Genomic DNA, 22,124 nt, shown 5'->3' with positions numbered 1-22,124 from the left:
GTCACAATTTTATTTTGTGTTTTTAAAAGAGTATCGGGCTTAATAAAATCCATAGTTCTAAGGCTGGCCAATCATAATCATTTCATTCAGAGGAATAATCGTGATTGGTTAGTTTTAAAACTATGATGTTATAGATTTTCAGTATTAGCAGTGAATTTCAGAACATGGCCTATATATAATAAATTAGGAAAAAAAAGAAAATTTGTGCATAAGCCGGGATCTACAATAGTAAGCCTCAAATCATTAGAAATTGATCAATCACAATCTAATGTGAGGAAAATAATTATTATTGACAATTTTCTTACAGCTTAAGACTTACTACATCTATATAGATCCGGTTTAAATGAAATAAAAGACACTGTCATGATTGGTTACCTGCCAAATCCACGCATGTGCAATAGTGCAATTTATTTTTTGCCAACTCTGATATCAAAGGTGCCGACAGAGTTGTATTACTATATATATTATGACTCCGGTCCGGCTATGGATTTTATATATCTATGGAAGAAGATGTGAGAGTGTGAGACTAATCGCTGATAATATCAACGCCCCACGTGACGATAAGTGGACGATGATCCGCGCAAAATATGCCCGCTAATTCCGAATGCGACGAGTATGCGAGAGAGCGATAGTTTGAAGTAAATAAATAACGATTGATATACCTACGTAATATATAATCACGATTAATCAGTTAGTGCATACAAAAAGGGACCCCCGTAAGGATTATCACTGCGTCACGGATAATGTTATTGATTGATTTTTTAATGACTTACGCGTCGACGAGCAAACGACAATTCCATCACAACGTTACATGGAACAATAATATCGCTCTATTAATGAAATACATATTCTTACTGCTGACCTTTCTTGTAATTCTCCAATTAACACCGTCGGCTGTTGTCGCGGGTGATTCCTTGGGAGATCCATACAAGATATTAGGTGTGTCAAAACATGCGACTCTGCAGGACATTCGAAAGGCGTACAAGCACCTCGTCAAGGAATGGTAAGAAGTGATACATCCTTTATTTCAGAATGGAAACATCTACAATACTGCTTGTACACAAACAATATTAAGATGTCTACTTCCTAAACATTTCTTTTGTACCTGGAAAAATCAGAGAATCTCATGGAGTTTTATTTGGAGGATTTAGGGAATTTTCTAAAAAATTCTTATAAACATTAATAATAATTTCGCTTTTATATTGTAAGCAGTTGTCGATCAAGTCAAGTTGAGAAACTGTTTAAAGTATTAAAGTTTAAAATATAAAAATATATTTATATCTGTTTATATATTCAATGTATTTACAAAATAACAATATATTACATATTCTTTTATTGTGATTTTTTGTGATAAAAAAAAAGGAAAATATTGCAAATGAAAAATGTTATCTTACTAAAGCTATTCTATTCTCTTCAGTACGTTTGCATATCTAGCACGTGAAAAATTTAAATGGTTTTGTGTTTTTCTTTTGCATAAGTAAAAAACATTAAGAAATGCATGTAACAAAAGAACTTATTTTAAAAAATTGCAAAAAAAAAACTTTAAATATTCTTTTTAGTTGGAATATGTGATGATCAAAGAATTTCAGATTTTATTTCAGATTCACAGAAAAATTTTTTACAAGATTCAAATAGATAGACAGAGAAAGACACCTCGATTATTAAATATAAAATGTTTTAATATACAAAAATTCTGTATATTTTTGTTAGGCATCCAGACAAAACTGATCATCCAATGGCTGAGGATAAATTTGTAGAAATAACAAAAGCATATGAAGTATGTTCTCTCTTATCTAATATATAACTGAAGATAAGGAAACTATATCTATTAATTATTGCTGTGTTGAATTGTTTAGCTTTTGACAGATCCAGAAAGAAGAAGGAAATTTGATAATCATGGGATCACAGAGGAAGGAATTCCCAGACAAAGAAGGGACAGTAGTCACTTTAATGTTCTTGATCCATTGGAAGAATTATTTAATAGTAATTTTAAATTCCATTATCAAACTAGAGATATTACGTTGTTCCACAAAATGAGTATCACTTATCGGTTTGTATATTTTTTTATGCATAATAAAATTTATGCTAGTTATAATTTATAAATATTGCATTAAATGTTACATAAATTACAGATCGTTCGAGAATGTGATAATACCCAAAACTTATCGTACACCATATTTAATTTTATTTTACTCCGATTGGTGCTTTGCATGTCTGCAAGTAGAGCCCACTTGGAGACGATTAATTGATGAGTTGGAACCTGTAGGACTTGGCTTGGCTACAGCACATGCCAAGAAGGAGTCTACATTGGCAAGAAGACTCGGCATTCACTCACTTCCATGTCTTGTTGTTACTCTAGATGGACGTACTAGCGTCTACAAAGAATCTTTATTTAGTATTCAGAAAATTGTTGGTATGTTTTTAGAATATCATATTTGGCGTTACATTCATCATTTCTGTATCATATATTAGATCATAGACTACTAAACATTTATTTGCAGAATTTGTACGAAATAGATTACCATATAAATTAATAAGTACAATTAGTAATACCAATGTAGAAAATTTCTTATCGGGATGGACGGATAATAGAATTCGCGCATTGATATTTGAAAGGAGAGATTTTATTCGTTTACGATATTTACTGATGTCTTTTTACTATAGAGATCGAGTAGCCTTCGGTTTTGTCCAAGTAAGTTGAAATTGATTTTATATACACACATATGTATATATATATATATATATATATATATATATATATATATATATATATACACACATAAGCTGTAAATATATTTTTTTTTATTTATGATTATAACTTTTTATAGGTTGGTATATCTGAAACTGAGAACATAACGTCGAGATATAAAATCTCAGGAGAATTAGATACTTTATTGCTTTTTAATGAGAATTCTGAAAAGCCCATGGCATCCATTAGTATGAAGGACATTTCTAGTGAAACCATGCATAATGTTATCGCTAATAATAAGTTTCTCGTATTGCCAAGACTTTCAAATCAAGCAATGTTGGACTCTATATGTCCGCCCGAATGGTTAAGGCCGCAAAAGCGTCTGTGCGCTGTTTTAATATCGCAACAAAATAGTCCTCTGCATGATATGGCCAGGCACAAATTTAGACAAGTTGCATTAGAATCTTCTTATAGGTAAGCCTTTATATAATTGACAATACAAATTCCTTTTTTTTATTTAATATATGCATATTTCATTGTAAAACGTATTCTCATTAATATATAATTGTTTACCTCCAATTTTTAAATAAAGTTTTCTATACTAATGATTTTTATACTAATGTGTACTAATATTAATTTGCTTAAGTTAAATATTAATTTCTAATTATATGTATGTATGTATGTATCTCAAACATTTAATTTATTAGTAATATTGTTTACAGCACGGATCGCGTCAGATATGCGTATGTATTCAAGGATACCCAATCTGAATTTGTATCTGCATTAGCAGCTGGTGAAGGTAGTCCACTGGAACCTCTACTACATATCGTCATCATCTGGAGACGAGATGCTAATCACTTGAAGTATGAATGGCTTCCTCACGGATGGGTTGAAGCCGCTCAGGACGATCGTATATGGAACGAGACACGTAGACATTTAGAAAAAACCATACAAAAGTTGTTACGTGCCACTGAAGCTTTACCTTATGCTGCTGTTGTAGGAGAACTAGCGGATGAACATGCACAGGTATGTATCATGATAATATAATCCTAATATAATTTTTTAATTTGTAACTTGTTATATTCTCTGTATACTGACACATTTCTTTTCTAATATTCTTTTGTCTTGTAGGGTACTGTAGATAGACTGATAGGAAGAGCATTATTAGCAGTAGATTATATATCTGATAATCTAACCAAAGAACAAATTCTGCCTTTGATATCAGTATTAGCAACTCTCATGCTAATTGGAGCTGCGGGATACGGAATGTCATACCTAGTGTGAGTAGAATTGAATTATGATAGCATGACCTAATTAATGTTACAATAAAATATTAATTTAATGAAAAACCAAATGTTAATATTAATATATCATCAAAAAAACAGATGTCATAAAAAACATTACTAATTTTTTCAAAACACATTATCACAGGCATTAAAAATAATTTTATATATTTTCTTAATATGCAGTAAGTTAGAAGAGGCAAGTGTTCAAGCTGACCGTACTCAATGCAAAGATAATGCTAAGTCAATTTCATCACAACCGCAACTACGGTTACATGAATTACGGGCGGAAAAATATAATGGATTGGTTCGACTTTTAAAACCAGGTTGTAGAACTATTATTCTGTTGGTTGATGCTCAAAGTCGATTAAAGTTATTGCCAGCTTTTCATAAAGCTGTGTGGCCTTACAGGTATGTTTTGTCACATTTCCTGTCTTAGATAGTATCTGTGCTATATAATAACTATATAGAAACTGTATACATCAAAATTTTACTGATATACGATAAAGAAGAAAATATGTTGTGTACAAGAGTTGTACAGAAAATATAAATGAATTTTTTATTTACAGAAAGAATAAAACGCTCATGTTTGCACATATGTCATTAGAGAAGGGTCTTGATTGGTACAAGAAACTGTTGTCACTCACTTTATCTGAGCAGAAGGATTTAAATATAAATGCTAAGAATTGTGTAGGCACTGTCCTGTCTTTGAACGGACATCGAAAATATTTCTGCATGTATCATGCTAAACATCCAGAATGTACCAAGGGTAAAGGTTCTAAGGTATATATGAATATTTTAAAAAGCTGGTCATTAAATAATATATTAATATAATTATCATATATACAGCGTATTGAAAAGATGACCAAGCAGCTTGCCCGAACACCGGAAGATCCGGAAGCTGGCGCTTTTATTGGTTTCGAGAGTTCTAACGAATCCGATTTGTCTCAAGATGAGGTACATAATAAAAATGACACTGATTTTTAACAATTTTCGTCGACAATAATTATATTTATATATATTTTTACAGAGTGGAAACAACGTTTTATATCAGGACAATCTTTTAGATGGTTTACCGATGTGGCTTGATAGATTATTTGAAGGATTAACGCATCGTTATTATATAAATTATTGGCCCGAGTTCACTGCCAAGTAAAGAGAGAACGAGATAAAACGTTTCTTTTTTTTATATATATATAAAGGAAATTATGTCGCCTAGGGACACATATCTTGGAAAATATGCTATGTACTTTAATACTAGCAGATGTTTAATAGTTTGGTAATCTTGCTTCAGTTGTTGTTTGCTTACAATTTAATTATCTACATATTTCGCGCAGTTGTTTTATTTTGGCCAAAAAAAGGATTGTTTTCAGACATATTTTTTTCATTATATTTGTTTTCCATTTTTTTAAAAAAGAAAGTTTTTTTACAGATAGGTTTATATATATTGAGAAATTTACATATGATTTTTATTATACACAATACATGCATATAGTATATTTACAAAATCATATTTCAGTAGACCTACATTTTCGAATATTTGTAGATATATATCTTAATATATATCTATATATCTTTTCTTTCTTTTTGTAATATAATGTTTCACATAGAAAACATGAATCTATAATTAATTACAGCAGTGCTACTTAAATGATAAAATGAATATATATATATAAAAAATAGAAGTGTTTTTTTTTCAGAGGAGTTATCGTCGTGATATAGTATATTTAAAAATATCTGCTCAATCAAATTATATTTGTTTAATGTGCTCAATGAGAAAGATCAGTAGATTTACGATTTACAAACACACATTTACATTCAACACAATAATGTATTATATTCAAAGTCTCTCTGAATAGAAATAACCAAGCAAAAAAATAGATGCAGTAATATAAAATAAAAAGCGAAAGTGATATTAGAAATTTATTCTTGTTTGTTTAAACAAAAATTATTAAAGAGTATTAAAACATTATTTTAAAAACCTACAAAGTAGGTATCACTTAAATTCTACAAATACATTTTACATATATATATGAGATTAACCAAGAAATAGTCAAAAAATTTGTCCAAAAAAATAGCATGCAAGAAAGAGTCCCTAGGTATCACAGTCTTCTCTATATTCTATATAAAAATGATAAGACACAAGATTTATCTAGTCAAGTCAGAATATTGTCATCAAGATATATTGTGATTCTAATGGATGCAATCCTATTGAAAGACAAAACATATTCATTATTTATTCTAATCGTAAGTATTGTTTATAAATCTATTTATATTTCTTGCATTTTAACATTTTTAGATTGATCTTTAAGTATTGTTAAAAAAATACATTAAAAAAATTTATATAGAAAGAGAGAAAGAAATATATATTACCATCAGGTAGTCAATCTATCCTTCTGGGTATAGATTAACATTTTCTATGTATACTACTTCGTCCGTTCCCATAACTATCGGAATACTCTTTTTCCTCGAAATTGCTTGTAATTATCTAGTCAAAACATTACTGAGAATTTTGCGATATTATTGCGCAGTACAAATAAATAAAATATTTATATTTCCGCAAATAGAATTATAGAATCATGATCAATCGCAATTCTCTTTACGTTCAAATATATTGATTTTACGATATAATAATATAACGATCGGCTACTTTTAATGTCGCAAATAAAAAAATGTAAGTGAGTCCATATTAATATATACATTTATATATCCTCTAAGGAAGCATATCTCTATCGCTTGTTCGTACTCTGTTTACACAATATTAGCTTATTGAATATGTTTTTTCTTGAATCCGAATGTTAATAAAGCGCATATCTTTTTACAGGATTTATATATTTTATCTATAGTTACCGTAAAATCGAAACATATTAGCGTGAAAGTATATATGTAAGAAAAAAAGATAATTGCCCTTATCACGATTTATATACGTCCATTGCTTTATTTCCAATCAGTTTACTTTGTATTCACATTTGTATCATTAATTATTTAGTATTTTTTAAATAATATTATATATATATATATATATATATATATATATATATATATATATATATATAGTTATATAAACTATTATTTAAATAACAAATATTCTCAGCCAAACAATTTAATATTAATAAAAACTTAATTTGCAGATATATTTACTCTCCTCGAACTTTTTTCTCATTTTTTTTGCAAAGCAATAGATATATAAATACTTCATAATTACTTGTATAAGATTTATGCCTGCTATAAGAAGCTATTAGAAAGTATATACATATTGAATACATATTATAGAAATATGAGATATCGTGTAACACGAATTAATGCTGTTAAAAGTTACGTGTGTTAACTGAATTGTTTATACTTTATATCCTTATATGACAATTAAAATCGACGAAATAAACGTATGTAGTTTAATAATTTCTACCCTAATAATATTAATCTCTCTCTCTCTCCCCCTTTCTCTCTCTCTCTCTCTCTCTCTCTCTCTCTTTCTCTATCTATCTCATTCATTTTGTTTTCTATATGTTTTTTTTACATGAAGATTTATATTTAAGTAGGCATCCTACTCTAAATACAGTGATATATGTATTCTTAATTTTGCGGTAACTATAAAACATTCTTTTTAGATTGTTAATCATTTTTCTTAAACATTACATGGTTATTCAAATTAGTTTTACAAAATGTGTATATATATGCATACATTTGTTATATATCTTGTAAAGACTTTGATTGTGTATGGAAAACGTAATAGATTTAGGAATGTTGATTATATAATAAAGCGTGTAATATTTATTGTATGTTATCTATTGTATGCGTTATAGATATGTATATGCATGTAAATATCTTTCTCAATTTGCCATGCACTCATTATTTAATTTATGGATCTGTATAGTTTTATTACATTTGGAAATTATACAGAGTGTCTACTCTCTAGAAAAACATTTACACAACATTTAAATAATTTTGTAGCTTGGTATTTTTTTTTTGAGTGAGCGAAAAGCATTAGAAAACTCACATAATAAAAAAACTTATTTTAGAAAAAATTGCATCAAAAAATTTTTAAATATTCTGTTTATCTGGAATTTATAGAATAAAAATATCTGTAAGATCAAGAAATTTTTTTACAAAATTTAGTAGTAGTCGACATCTTTAATCAGAAAGAAACTCGGATCATAAATCCTGTTGTAAGAATAAAATTTCCTGTAAAAGGAGAGTAAATAAATGGAGTTGCGTACTCGCATGTCATATTGATAATTTTTTTTGTTTGTGTCGCAAATCTGGAAAGACCGCGCGCGCGCGAACGTTAATATTTCAAATATATCCTGTAAAAGATATTCAAAATAAAAAAGAAACGAACTCATATATTTAACGATGATATCAAAGAATTAATCGATACAATATGTAAAATAACTTATTTATTCAGACGCATAGGAATCGAATCGAGAACTTTAATCGCGCTGTGTTAAGCACTCTGTGTTCCTACTAAATTCGTAATTAAATTCATTAATTATTTTTAATAAAAGTTTCTGCAATCTCTTAAAAAAAATGAAAAATAATTGAAAAATAATATTTTGTATAGAATTGCAATTCAGGCTTGCCAAAAGAATAAGTTTTTGAAGCATTGAAATGTAAAGAAAAGAAAAGTCAAGAAGCAATTATTTCTAAATCTTATAATAGAATAAATGGCAATACATCAATAAATGATAACATATAACAAGTACTATGAATATGTTACTTTAAGTATTAATGAAGCAAATATGGATATTCTATTTCAGGTCAGAAATGTTTTAGTTTCCTTAAATGGACATATAATATGAAAAATACTTATGGATTAATTTCGAATACATACTTTGGCGATAAAATTAAAGAGCTAAGAATTAAAAGTTTTATAATTAATGTGTGATAGTGGCATATACATCTCTTAACATATTTGATGATGTAAACGAAAAATTAAATATATATATATATATATATATATATATATATATATATATATATATATATATATAAGTATTAATTTTTCACGATTAGTCCATCTTTTGAATCATATTATATAATCTGTTAAATTAAAGCAAAAATATTTTATATATTAGATCTTCACATGATGAAGTTAATGCGAGAAACATTTTAGGTGATAAAGAAAATCTCTTTTCCCAATTTGTTTCACAAGGTCGGAGACAAAGAGTTGATGAAATCGACCTTGTAAAGCGTGACAACAACCTAGTTGTGACAGACGCTTTCACAATATACATGCTGCAGAGTAAAGATAAGATCCGCTCACTGCAGAATGTTACCTTCGCAATTAAGCAGTAAAATCACATTCTAGTTTGAATCGTTAATGAAATGAAGAATAATAAAATATTTCTTTCTCTTCTCGCATTGAATAACATAAAATAATATAAAATTCTTAATTCTTAAACTTAAAATCTTAAATCTTCTTAATTTTAAAATCCTTTAACTCTTTATAAGAACTCTTTATAAAAGCTTATGAGACAAGTGTAATTTCCCGCTCTGCCGTCTGAAGAATTAAAATCAAAATTCGCTAAAAGCAAATATCAAAGAAAACTGCTCAATTACATTATATATATGCTTAATAAATCTTTCCAGATTCGTTTTTCAATTTAATATATTTATATTAAATATGATAGAAAACAATTATTAAATATTTAATTCAATATTTTTCAATCTGTTTAGCTCGGACGAATTTGCGACGCTTCTTTGAAAAGAAAAAAAAAAAGATACACAACCCCTTTTATTAACATATCTTCTGACGAAAATCTCGGCGGAGTCATCAGAAACACTTTTCATTAATTGACAGAATTTAAAAAATGCATTTTATTCGCTATGTAACTTCACGATCCGTCACTTTCCATTCTCCAAGTGATGGTCACAGGTTCTCAAGGGTCGGCAATGCACGAAGATGCACACACGGAGCGAGCAGACGTCGCGTTATCGCGCGTCTCCTCGTGCATTGCAGAGTCGTGATACATATAAAACGCCGATGAGCAAAGTTTTCGGCTCTCTGTTACGCGTGCACTGTCACGATGCCGTTGTCGACAATATGTCGACAACGCTGGATTTTCATCGCGATAATCTCTTTGAACTCTTGCCTCTCGCTGGCAAATGTGTTCATCAAACCTGATGACAATCCAGATATCGCGCTCACAACGGTAAGTTTCTCTCACGGTTTTTTCATTGTAGGTAGATAGATAAGTGTAAATCGATGTAATTGTTGTAATATAATTTTGGACCATCCAGAGGTATAAAACATGCTGCAACAGTGAATGGGATCTTGAATGTCAATTAAATGTTTTCGTAATAAACGCGCGAAGTTACTCTTTCCTTTTCTCTCGACATTTATATTTGACATTCAAATGTGTTCTTCAAAAAAAATTAGACTATAATGTTTATTTGTAAAGCAACCAAAAATATATTTATAAATTACGCCAAATGACTTTTAGAAAATTAAAACTTTTTTCATGACTATATCTTTTATGCATCTTTTCTAAAATACAATTTTTGTTAAAGTTAATAATTTTATCTAAGATTTATTGTAGGAAAAGAGTTATTTTATAAATGTAATTCATTATTCTTACTTATCGTTACCAATTTTAAAAATAATTATTTGTACAGTTTCCATATCATAATAACTTATTGTTATAAAATTTTTGTTATTATCATGCTACTATAAGGCTAAAGTTATACAATAAAATACGCACACATATAAAATTTACATTTGTCAAACATTAATATATATATATATATATATATATATATATATATATATATATATATATATATAATAACTTCGATATTAATATTGCAAACAATATTACATATATAATAATTTGGTAATAATTTTAAATACTGATATCTTCATCAGAAAAAATTTATTTCAAAAACATTGTAAAAAAAATCTTTTTTTTCTTAAGATCTTACTGTAAGTAAGAATACACCTACAAGTATAAATAAAGGAGTATTTTCTTAGGTTTCTCTTTTAATAAAATCATAAACTAAAATCATACTCTTCTAATTTTATGCAATTTTAAACTCATATATAACATGCTGTTTTACGAAAATTTGTTTCTGAAGTTTATAAAAATTACACGTATTCTAAAATAAAAATCGTTAAACATCAAGATTGTCTATTAATTACAAAACAAAATTTAAATTGCTCTTTATGTGTGTTTGTTTCTGTAGAAGTTAAGTCGCATAAGCTTGTAAAGTAACGATAGTAAAATAATTCTTGAATTCATTACTCATTATAGAAAAATGTAACAATTAAAGTTACTTTGCTACAGACGAACTTTATAATGTCATTATCATTAAAAAAAGAACTGAAACGATAACGTTATTTTTCAACTTTGATTTTATTTATAGCTAATATTCGTGGAATCAAATAAAATTAAGATTATGTTAGTTCTTAACTATATATTAACACACGTTAATACATTTTTTTAATAAATATGTACATATTCTTTCACAATTTTAATTCAATAAAATGTAGTAAAATTAAATATACCTCAATAAATGCTGTTATGCATCATTTATGTATCGGATATAGCCCGAATTGGTGACGAAGTATGGATATTCTTTGGAGATTCACGATATCCTTACGGAGGATGGCTATACTCTGCAATTGCATCGAATACCACGCGGCCGGGATGAAAAGGAAGTAAAATCCAAGATAAGAACGCCGATACTTTTGATGCACGGTATGGCAGGTAGTTCGGCCGATTGGGTCCTTATGGGACCCGAAAAGTCCTTAGGTATACTTATGCAGATTTCTTTCTCGGGCTATTAAAAATATATTATTATGTTAATATAAAGATAATATTAATATTTGTTTGGACGACACAACATAATAATCTATTATTTTTAGCATATATATTAGCCGATGCGGGTTACGACGTGTGGCTTGGAAATAACAGAGGAAACATTTACTCTAGAAATCACATCTCGCTGTCGCCGACTGATCGAGCTTTCTGGAATTTTAGGTAGCTGAAATCCTGAAAAGAACAGCCACGTTTTAAGATAATGAGAAGAATCATATAACTCATTTCTATTTATTATATAATTCCATTCCCTATTATTACATTAACCCAGTGCGTCTTAACTTTTTTGATATTTAGTTTTTTTGATAAAAAGCAAAATAAAAAATTTAAAATTTTTAAAATAAATTTTTTTATTTTAAAGTTAAAGTAAATATTTAAAAATATAAATATATATATATATATATATATATATATATATATATATATTTGAATATTTATATCTTAGAATTTAAAATTTTTTAAATAAAAAAATAATGTAATTAAACGTTAAAAAACATATATTTTAGTTACCACGAACTTGGCATTTACGATCTTCCTGCGATGATCGATTACATTTTATGTACGACGAGATTCGAGAAAATCTTCTACGTTGGTCACTCGGAAGGTACCACTCAGTTCTGGGTAACAGCATCGGAAAAACCAGAGTACAATTCGAAGATCATTTTAATGATAGGTTTAGCACCCGCGGCTTTCAGCGGCAACATTCGCGGACCGATCAAGAAACTCGCCAAGCTAACTTATCTCGGCGTGGTGAGATACAAGTTATTTTAAACATTCGCATATAAAAATTTATAACTGATTCGAAGTTTTCGATTTCACTTATTATATTTCATTTCCTTTACAGTGGGTCGGTGAAACTTTTGGCTATCCAGAATTCCGTTCGCGGTCCGTTTGGGGAAAATTTGTGTCAAATCTATTCTGTCAGAGCATGGCGTCCACACAATTCATCTGCAGTAATATTTTATTTTTGGTCGCAGGATTCAGCCGTGCGGAATTAAATACAGTGAGAGCAAGCGATATATATTTGGTCCATTTCCAAATTTTCTATCTGACACCACTTTTCTCTCTTTCTTTTTCACTCATATTATTGATTAAACTTTTCTGTTCGTTTGATAGGAAAATCTGACAGTTATCATAAGTCATGTGCCTGCTGGGGCTTCCTGGAAACAATTCGTGCATTATGGTCAAGGATACATTAATGCAGGTAATATCATAATTATTGTATACAGAAAAAAAATTGAATATTCCACAAATGACATATTATATAATATATTAATTTCCGAATAAATTTCTCTTTTTTGAAAAAACTTTAAAATATGCTTCAGGACGCTTTAGACAATTTGATTATGGCGACATTGAGAAAAATCTTATAATGTACAATTCAACGACACCGCTGGATTATCAATTGGAAAAAATTACAGCGCCAATAGTTCTCTTTAGCAGCGATAATGATTGGCTGGCAACTACAAAGGTATAATTAAAAAAAAAATTCTTGTTGCAAGAGTTAAATTTAAGTTTATAGAAAATTAAAAGACTTTGCAAATATTTTTATTTCAAATGTGTACTAATTTAAAATTATCATATATAATTAAAGTTTATTAAAATCAAAATTATTAATCATTTATTAATATTCTTTTTTAATTCTTATTCAAGGACGTGAAACTCTTATCTACCAAACTCAATAGCATTGTGCTTCATTACAAGATTCCCATGAATACTACCTTTAATCATTACGATTTCATATGGGGAAAGTCCTCCTTGCAATTAGTGACGCGACCTATTCTACAATTGCTGGACCAATATCAGTAATGTGGTATTCTTCCTAAATTAAAAATCCTTTCTTAATAATAGAAAATTACAAAGATACAATAAAAATAAATATATAGTGAATCGATCTAATTTATTGTTATATCATTAGCGTTATATATTAATATATGCATTGCGCGCATACGCGTTTGCATATTATAATCTGTACTTGTGTTATCTATAACTTTACTTCTCTGGACTTCACTCCAGAGCAAACATACTAATACATACTAGTATAAAGTAACTTTGTTTATATAGTACTTTTCTTGCATTATATAATACCGTCGCTCTTATGTACATTTATATACAGATTCCATCATAATCAATCTTGCGATCACTGCACATAAGAAACTACATCTGCGATTATAATTTCTCACGATCGCATAAAAACCGCCACGATAGAATTATAAACTTATAATTTCTTCTAATCGCACTTGAGCAGCATCCAGAAAGATTCTTATCCGCTTCAAAAAACTGTTCTGCTGAAATATAGTATGCCTATCCTGGAAGAAATAGACAATAGTTTTGTCTCTCGCGGCTAATGTTTTAAGTTTTAAGTAATTGATTTACTTCGCATATATGGTAATTTTGTTTTTTACTATAATTAGAGTTATATATATCCTATGCTAACTATTACATTTACTTGTTTATTATATATTGTTAAAATTACTCATGCGGAAATATGGATAAGCCAGCTCGCATATTTCAATATCAAGTGCAACTCCAAAAAATAATTTTTGATAATTTGAAAATATTTTAATAAATGTAAATAAAATTCCAATTAAAAATAAAATTTTTCAAAACTCAGAAGTATGTTGCAATTTTATCTCTTTTTTTATTTTACATAAGTCTTACTTCTATAAGAATTTAATTGGGAAGTAAAAACAAATTAGTCGCACTTGGAAATTGTTCACAAATTGCTGGCCGCGTATATAATATATAATAATATACATATCGAGTTATATATTTTGTGTATATGCATGATATGTATTAGTTTATGTTAGAATAGATTGAATGAGAAATTGCCAATCTATAATCACGTGATTTGTATGAAAATTTTTATGAATCGTCTTCAATCACGGTGAAATTTTATTAAACATACAACTGGAAATAAATCGAATTTTTATCATGTTATTAATACATATCGATACGACTATATCTTTGTATGCCAGTGAAAATATAAATCATAAATTGATACTTGAGCTCATATATTGGCCACTTGAGATTCGTCCAAGATGATATCTATCTTCGCGATAAAAGTAATAGCTTGATTCTAATTTAGTCCTTACAAAATTCGATGATACATAAAATCTGAATAACATTTTAATATAATTATAAAATGTATCAATAACCAAATAATTCGTAAGTTATATATATATATATATATATATATATATATATATATATATATATGTATGTATATATATATATATCGTCATCTGGTTTAGATATTAAAAAGTTATATTACTTTATGAGATATAACATCTCATGATGTATTATAACAATCATAATTTAACGAGATAATATTACGATAGAGAAAAATTTGCAAACAACAAAATTACATATTAATAGATTCAATTTTAATATGTGCCTCTCCCCCTTGCCATCATCATATGCGATTAGACGAAATTTATATATTGATGATCGAAGAATACAGACTGTGCAAACAAAAAAAAAGATTTTAAAATCTCTTATTCTCTTTTTAAGGATGTTTCTAGATAGAGCATTCCTTACTTCGCTAACAATTTTCTTATATATTATACATAATATATAACTGTTACATATTATACTGTATATATAACGCTCTTAAATAAAGCTCTTAAAAAAAATTTTAAAGTGTAAATTATTATTAAGTGTAAATTATATTAATATAATTCTTTATTTAAGTATATGAAAAGATAAAAACAAAAAGAATGATATTGTAATATTAAAAAAGAAAAAAGAAACAGAAAATAAAATTTCTTTTGCAAGAATATAGTTTTTTGAAAATTGCAGTCTCTGAATGTACAAGTGTGTACAAAAGAAAAAAATATACAATCGCGTTTGATGGAGCAAGAGGGACTGATTAATTCCTTTGCATGTAGAGATTATTTTATTTGTAACACTTTAAAGGAACATAATCACATCCTCGCATGTCCACGGAGATAACGTGTCGATCACTACTGTATTTAATAATCTGTCATTCATATGATGTATGTAGAAATGTATTTGAGAACTAATATAATTTCTATGCGTAGGAAACGAATCAAGGCTTATACATATATATAATACACACACACACACAAACACACATATAGTATGCATATATGTATAATATACATATGTATGTACGTATGTATGTGTATATATGTGTGTGTCTACATGTATGTATGTATACATACATACATATTATTGTGGAATTTTAAATATACGCAATTATACTCAGTAATAATAAAGAGGCCATCTCTTCTTAAATACATCATCAATAACATACGCGTGGCACTTTTGCCATCACGGACGAAGGAAGGCACGCGTATAATCAATTCTCATTAATTCTGCGAAACAAGATGCATTTAATTAATCCAATCACTCTGACACAATCTTCTCCTTGATTGCTCGATAAGTGCATCATGTTAATTTATATCTCATTTAGATCATGTAACAAATTCTAAAATTCTCTTCCTCTACTTCTTGATATCATATATCCTATAATAATTAAATGCAATCTTCGCACTCTCGTTAATATTTTACCTATAAATATTACACACACACACACACACACACACACACACACACACACACACGCTCGCACGCATAACACATACGCGTAACTGTCATGTACATATTATATATACTTATATATATATATATATATATATATATATGTATATTATATTCATATATATCATATATAATTATAATATATAACATATATAACATATATAAATAACACATAATTTATGTGTATATGTATGTATATTGTGTGTGTAATTAATAATTATATAGATAATTAATCTTGTTCCTTCTTTCTTACTATATCGTTCTACCAACATTAAAATAAAAATAGTTTTTTAATATCTCAGTAATTTATAAACAAAAAAATATATGGATGTCAGAATTAAGTTTTTTATAACTTTTAATCCTTTTTTCAAATTATGCATAAATTATGATGAAAATACATTGCAATTGCAATATAGAACATGCATATATTACAATAAAATGTGAATTAATTAGTTCGGAGCACTGCATATGTGAACAAAGTAAGAAATGTGAGTATGAAAAATTTATTAGTATATATATACACACATACACACACACACGCGCGCGCGCGCGATGATGCAGTTACCATATAATCCACATTCGTATAATTATACGATTAATTAACCGAATATTAAATAATGTATGACCAAAAAATTATGTTATATTGTAACATTATGCTGTGCATGCACAGATATATATATATATATATATATATATATATATATATATATATATCTGTGCGTGCACAGCATAATGTTACAATATAACATAATTTATATATATATATATATATATATATATATATATATATATATATATCTACACACACAAAATCCACACTCCGGTATTTATTTTCTCTTAAACTTTTTTGTTCACCTACGTGTACCTGCATCATCAAATATCTTTCTATGTAAATGCATTTAATATATTATACATAAGGTGTCCCGTGAAATATATTCGTAAATGAAAATATTATAGCAGAAAAATTAAGTAAAAAATTATTTGTGATTATTTATTCCAAGCCATAGTTTCTAAGACATAAGGATTTAAAGCTGACTGTATTTAGATTGTCGTGTATATTCGTGAGTCGCATGTATATTAATATTACATGACAATTCACAAATAGAAGATTATCTAAATATGTCCTGTGATTAATTAATTTTAAACCCTTAAAACTCAGAAACCGCTTAAAATAAAAAATTGCAAACAATTTTTTTCGCACATAATTTTTCCTACTATTGTATTTTGATTCGCGAATTTTGGAATACCTTGAGTTCATACATAGCAAGATAAAAAAAAAATCAATTATCACTTTTTTATTATACTTCAAACAATAAATTAAATAAGAATTAAGCATCTGTAAATTATGTTGCAAATTATGAGAAAAAAAAATGATATCTACGTTTGTTATTTCAGAATCCTGATGCGTATATTTAAATTCGGCTTTCAGGTTTAGGTTGATAAAACTCTTAAACGAGAATACGAGAAAAAATAAGGATCTCAATACCTGAAAATGCTTGCAAAATTTAAATTGCATAGAAAAATATCTGCGTACCATCTCCTACAAAAATCTAAATATTAATGAATAATATATCCCAGTAAGCAAAATGCGCGCAATATGTCAGCAGATTGGCAACAAATTTACTTAGAAATGGCTAGAAAATTGACATCAACTATATCCGAATTAAGCTTGTGATTTGCCGGCAAAGCCTGTTCACAAAATTTGACAGCAGACCACTAATTTGATGACTTAATCAATATTAACAACTCCTGTATCAAATTTGTAGCCTTTTTGCTGACAACAATTTGTAGCAGGCACTTGGCAAATCTGTTTAAACAGATTTGGCTGACTGGGCTCTTAATCATAAAACGTGAGTTTTGCGCGACTTCTTTTTCTGTACTTTTTCACACACATACACACGTAATTTGTAAAAAGATCGCACATAGAAGAAAGTACAAAGATGATTGATTTATACGCTACTTCCCTTTATGTTTCATTTTCATTAGGTTTATGTTTCACACAATATCTATTTGCACGCGAACAAGCTAATAAATCTATTTCCATATTTTCAGAACATAGTTGAGATAGCTGAGAGGCTCGGATATACAATTAAAAATCCGTATAACTTCGATATGTTTTAAATCAAATAAAATATTTTTAACTCTAATTTATAAATATAATAAGCTTCATCCATCTTTATGGAAATGATGGAATAAATATAGTCTCTTAATTCGCTTAAAAATATCCGAGATCGCCAAGTATACGATTATAAATATTTATATAATATTTCTTTTTATATGTGTATACACAACAGAAGTATACAAATACAGTGAAAATTCTTGAAAATTCAAGCAACGTGAAACTCGAACTTTTGTATTTTTTTCTAAGACTCGCTAATCTTTTAAAAAAATAAAATGCGATATAAAATGTAGAGAATATATATCATGCAAATCTGCATCGCTGTACCACATACTAAACATATAAACACAGTTCGATACAATTCGTGCAATCTCAATAGAGCATAGAATGATAATGTCACCAATTGTAATCTGCGTATTTTTTTAAGTCCTTTCCTATTCAACAATATCTTGATTATTGCGCGACATGCCGTATTCCGCTTGCGGAAAGATATTTGTATCAGAAGATATATAGATTATATTTTATTTTATAATATTTAAACGTCTGTTCTAAGTAATAAATTCAACTGCAATATATAGCGCCAAAAATCAAACAGTACGAAGTCGTTATTGAAGATATCATATATTATATCATGCTGTTTAATATCATCAGCGCGCGCTAATCTTTTTAGCTAATATATTTTAGAATATTTTTATAATTATTTTATAGCTACATTCATCCAACTCATCCCTATAAAAAATAGCAGATCGACGATGTACGTCGTAGTTTATAAAATAATAGTAATCTTTGCAACAATTAAGTTTATAGCGATAACACGCATTCAATTGATTCGCTATGTTACAATAGGAATTCATGTATATTCAAAATTTTTTTTATACATATACTGCATAATCTTACGGAAAAGGATACGAATGATACAAAATTAAATTGTATTTTAGTGTCGTTCGCGAGTGACATAAAGATAAGAGAAAAAGTAAATCTTTGCATATACACAGAGTATAACTATGTAAAAAAATCGCACAAGTTCTGCGACGCATTAAACATTACATTCGTACGTGTCCGCGCGATACAAATGATGACTGTATTACAAATGTTGAATATATATTGGCACCATATTCTTTCTAACATACAATTTCTTTTCTAACGCAAATCATGATACTTCCCTTTTATATAAAAATGCTGTCCTTTATGCCGAGCAAAGATAATATCGATTCTTGTCTTTTAAAGATTGCTACTACATTGGAACTTATCCTTGTTATCATATATATACTTATATTTTCAACGCTCAAAAGAATTCAAAGAGAACTAGGAAATTTAATTATATTTCCTTCTTATGTGATGCAATTTGGTATATATTTTACTTCGTTAATATTTTTTTATATCTATATATGTATATGTGTATGTATGTGTTGATATTCCTAAGTATTTTTTTAATTCTCTCAACTCTTCACACTTACAATAATTCCGCATCGATCTCTTTACAGTTATATCAACACATTCACGGCCGGCAATTTTGCCACAATCCTAAAATAAAAAGCTGAAAGTTTCTGCAATTAAGATAAGAGTAAAAATATGAAAATTCGTTTTTGAATATCATGTTTTGAATCACTTATTATTTGTAATTGAAATAAATATAGGAAATTCTTTGTTTGCAAGCACTGGTAAAAAAAGAGCAATTTATCCAGTTGAGAAATCCACTTAAAGTCAAGAGGTCTGTGGCTTTTACTTTTAGCCATGAAAAGGCTAAAAGTAGTACTATGTTAGAGAGTAGTACTATGTTAGACCATTATTAAACTACTTTTTGCGATATTTCTTCTTTTAATGCTTTCAGTTATCATTAATCACTAGAACAAAAATCTCAGTATAATTTTAATACATAGTATATTTGTGTAGTTCTATTTTTTGAATGATTGCGTTTTGTCAAATGTTTATCGCTCAATTCTCTTATTCGTTAATTTTATTATAAATATTAATTTAATAAAATGTCCCACGGTGTTTTTAACAATGTTTTTTTATGGTTAATACTTTTAATGTAACATGCTTCAAAATTTGTTTGTAATTAGTTTAGAATAAAGTTAGAGCAAATGCTTTACCTATATTATAATTGTCTTATTTATTAGAATTTTTATGAATAACCAAGGAATACTGTGTGCATAATGATCTCTACATAATTTTAAGAAGAAAAATATTCTTTAGTATACTTCAACTGCTCAGTTGTTCGTTTGCTCGATACATTTTGAAAAACTATAAAACACTTGTACTAATTACACGCTAGGAATTAGTATACCCTCTCACACTTGGATAAGAAGTATACTATTGATATAAACATATAAATATACAATCCTAGCTGTTGTGGAATAAAAAATATTTCCAGAATATAATTTCTACAAATAAACACACATACATATTTCCATAGAAAATTATTTTTACTGCATATTCTTTTTCTGTTCTAACGAGTACATTTCTCGAAAACATAAGAAACATTTGGAATTTATTATTGTAGCTATATAATATGCAATAGTCCTTTAATCTATAAAGTGACCAGTATAATTATTAATTAATTTAATCAAGAGATAGGAATGTCTGTATAAAACCATCATGTTTAAATATAATTACTATTCATTTTATATTTTACAAGATTTAGCAAAGAGCTTCACATAAAAATTATTCAATGAAAGAAAAGAGAGAATATTACATCTATATGTTTGGTATGATCCTTTCACAACGTAACTAATCTATATATAACTCGCTATTATATGTTTCGAATTATATAATTCATTATATAGCCAATTATATAGTTTTAGTTATATAAGCTACTCTTGGTTATTCTTTTTATCATTAAACGTAATCACATATAAAGGAATGATTAATTGCATAATACTTTGAGAATATCAATCTGCTGCACAAAGAAAACACAGAAGGGAAAAAAAAAAAAAAAACACCAGATCAATTGAAGCAATCAGGTACATTTTCATATTTAGCTTTCCAATAAAAAGTTGTGAAAAATAACATCACGCATTTATATGCTTATATTTGTAGCACCTTGTGTGAAAGGGAATAGTTAACTTAAATATATATATATATATATATATATATATATATATATATATATATACATACATACATATATATATATATATATATATATATATATATATATACATACATACATATATATATGTATGTGTTTGAATTAAATATCTTTTTATAGCTACATATAATTACGCAGAACGTCAACATCCAAGATTCCATAAATCTCAAGTCATTTCTACAAAAAAGAATATCACGAGTGATCAAATTAGAGATAATCTTATCTCTTTAAAAAAGAAACTCGAGAATCAAACTTTAATTTAATGGAAGGCAAAATATCTGTTTCAGAAGACCTTTCCGCGGATTTTCATCCTCCATATCGTCATAATTGTTTTCGTCATAATTACTAACAATCGCGTTATTATTACCGGGACTGTAAGTTACATCTGTGATACTCAGAGAACGAGGGCATGCCGGGTTTTCATATCGGAACGGAAAGGGCGGTGGTAACCGTCGATGATGTTCGTTATAATTATTGTCGTTCTCATTCTCCTCCGAGTATGTCATTAGAAATACATTATTGTGATAACTTCGATTGCTTGAGCCGACAACGGGGAGTA

The 22,124-nt window shown here is 27.9% G+C and overlaps 2 protein-coding genes across 2 annotated transcripts; both read left to right on the top strand.

The window, feature by feature from the left end:
* Window positions 1–469: 469 nt before the first annotated feature.
* Window positions 470–5,920, top strand: LOC126858498 (dnaJ homolog subfamily C member 16). Its single transcript, XM_050608878.1, has 12 exons — window positions 470–1,003; window positions 1,711–1,777; window positions 1,857–2,050; window positions 2,133–2,413; window positions 2,502–2,692; window positions 2,829–3,163; window positions 3,412–3,715; window positions 3,821–3,969; window positions 4,159–4,383; window positions 4,542–4,755; window positions 4,822–4,929; window positions 5,003–5,920. Exons 1-12 carry the CDS (start codon window positions 744–746, stop codon window positions 5,126–5,128), a joined length of 2,454 nt encoding a protein of 817 aa, XP_050464835.1. The 5' UTR covers window positions 470–743; the 3' UTR covers window positions 5,129–5,920.
* Window positions 5,921–9,860: 3,940 nt separating this feature from the next.
* LOC126858523 (lipase 3-like) lies at window positions 9,861–13,679 on the top strand. The gene is made up of 8 exons (XM_050608926.1): window positions 9,861–10,124; window positions 11,519–11,723; window positions 11,837–11,951; window positions 12,296–12,539; window positions 12,634–12,792; window positions 12,906–12,993; window positions 13,115–13,260; window positions 13,443–13,679. The coding sequence occupies exons 1-8, from the start codon at window positions 9,999–10,001 to the stop codon at window positions 13,596–13,598; spliced, it is 1,239 nt and encodes a 412-aa protein (XP_050464883.1). The 5' UTR covers window positions 9,861–9,998; the 3' UTR covers window positions 13,599–13,679.
* Window positions 13,680–22,124: the final 8,445 nt, after the last annotated feature.

Source organism: Cataglyphis hispanica, chromosome 25 (genome assembly GCF_021464435.1).
Source record: "Cataglyphis hispanica isolate Lineage 1 chromosome 25, ULB_Chis1_1.0, whole genome shotgun sequence".
NCBI classification, from domain to species: Eukaryota; Metazoa; Arthropoda; class Insecta; order Hymenoptera; family Formicidae; genus Cataglyphis; species Cataglyphis hispanica.
Note: the sequence above shows the minus strand (reverse complement) of the source record. Positions and strands in the feature narration are given on the sequence as shown.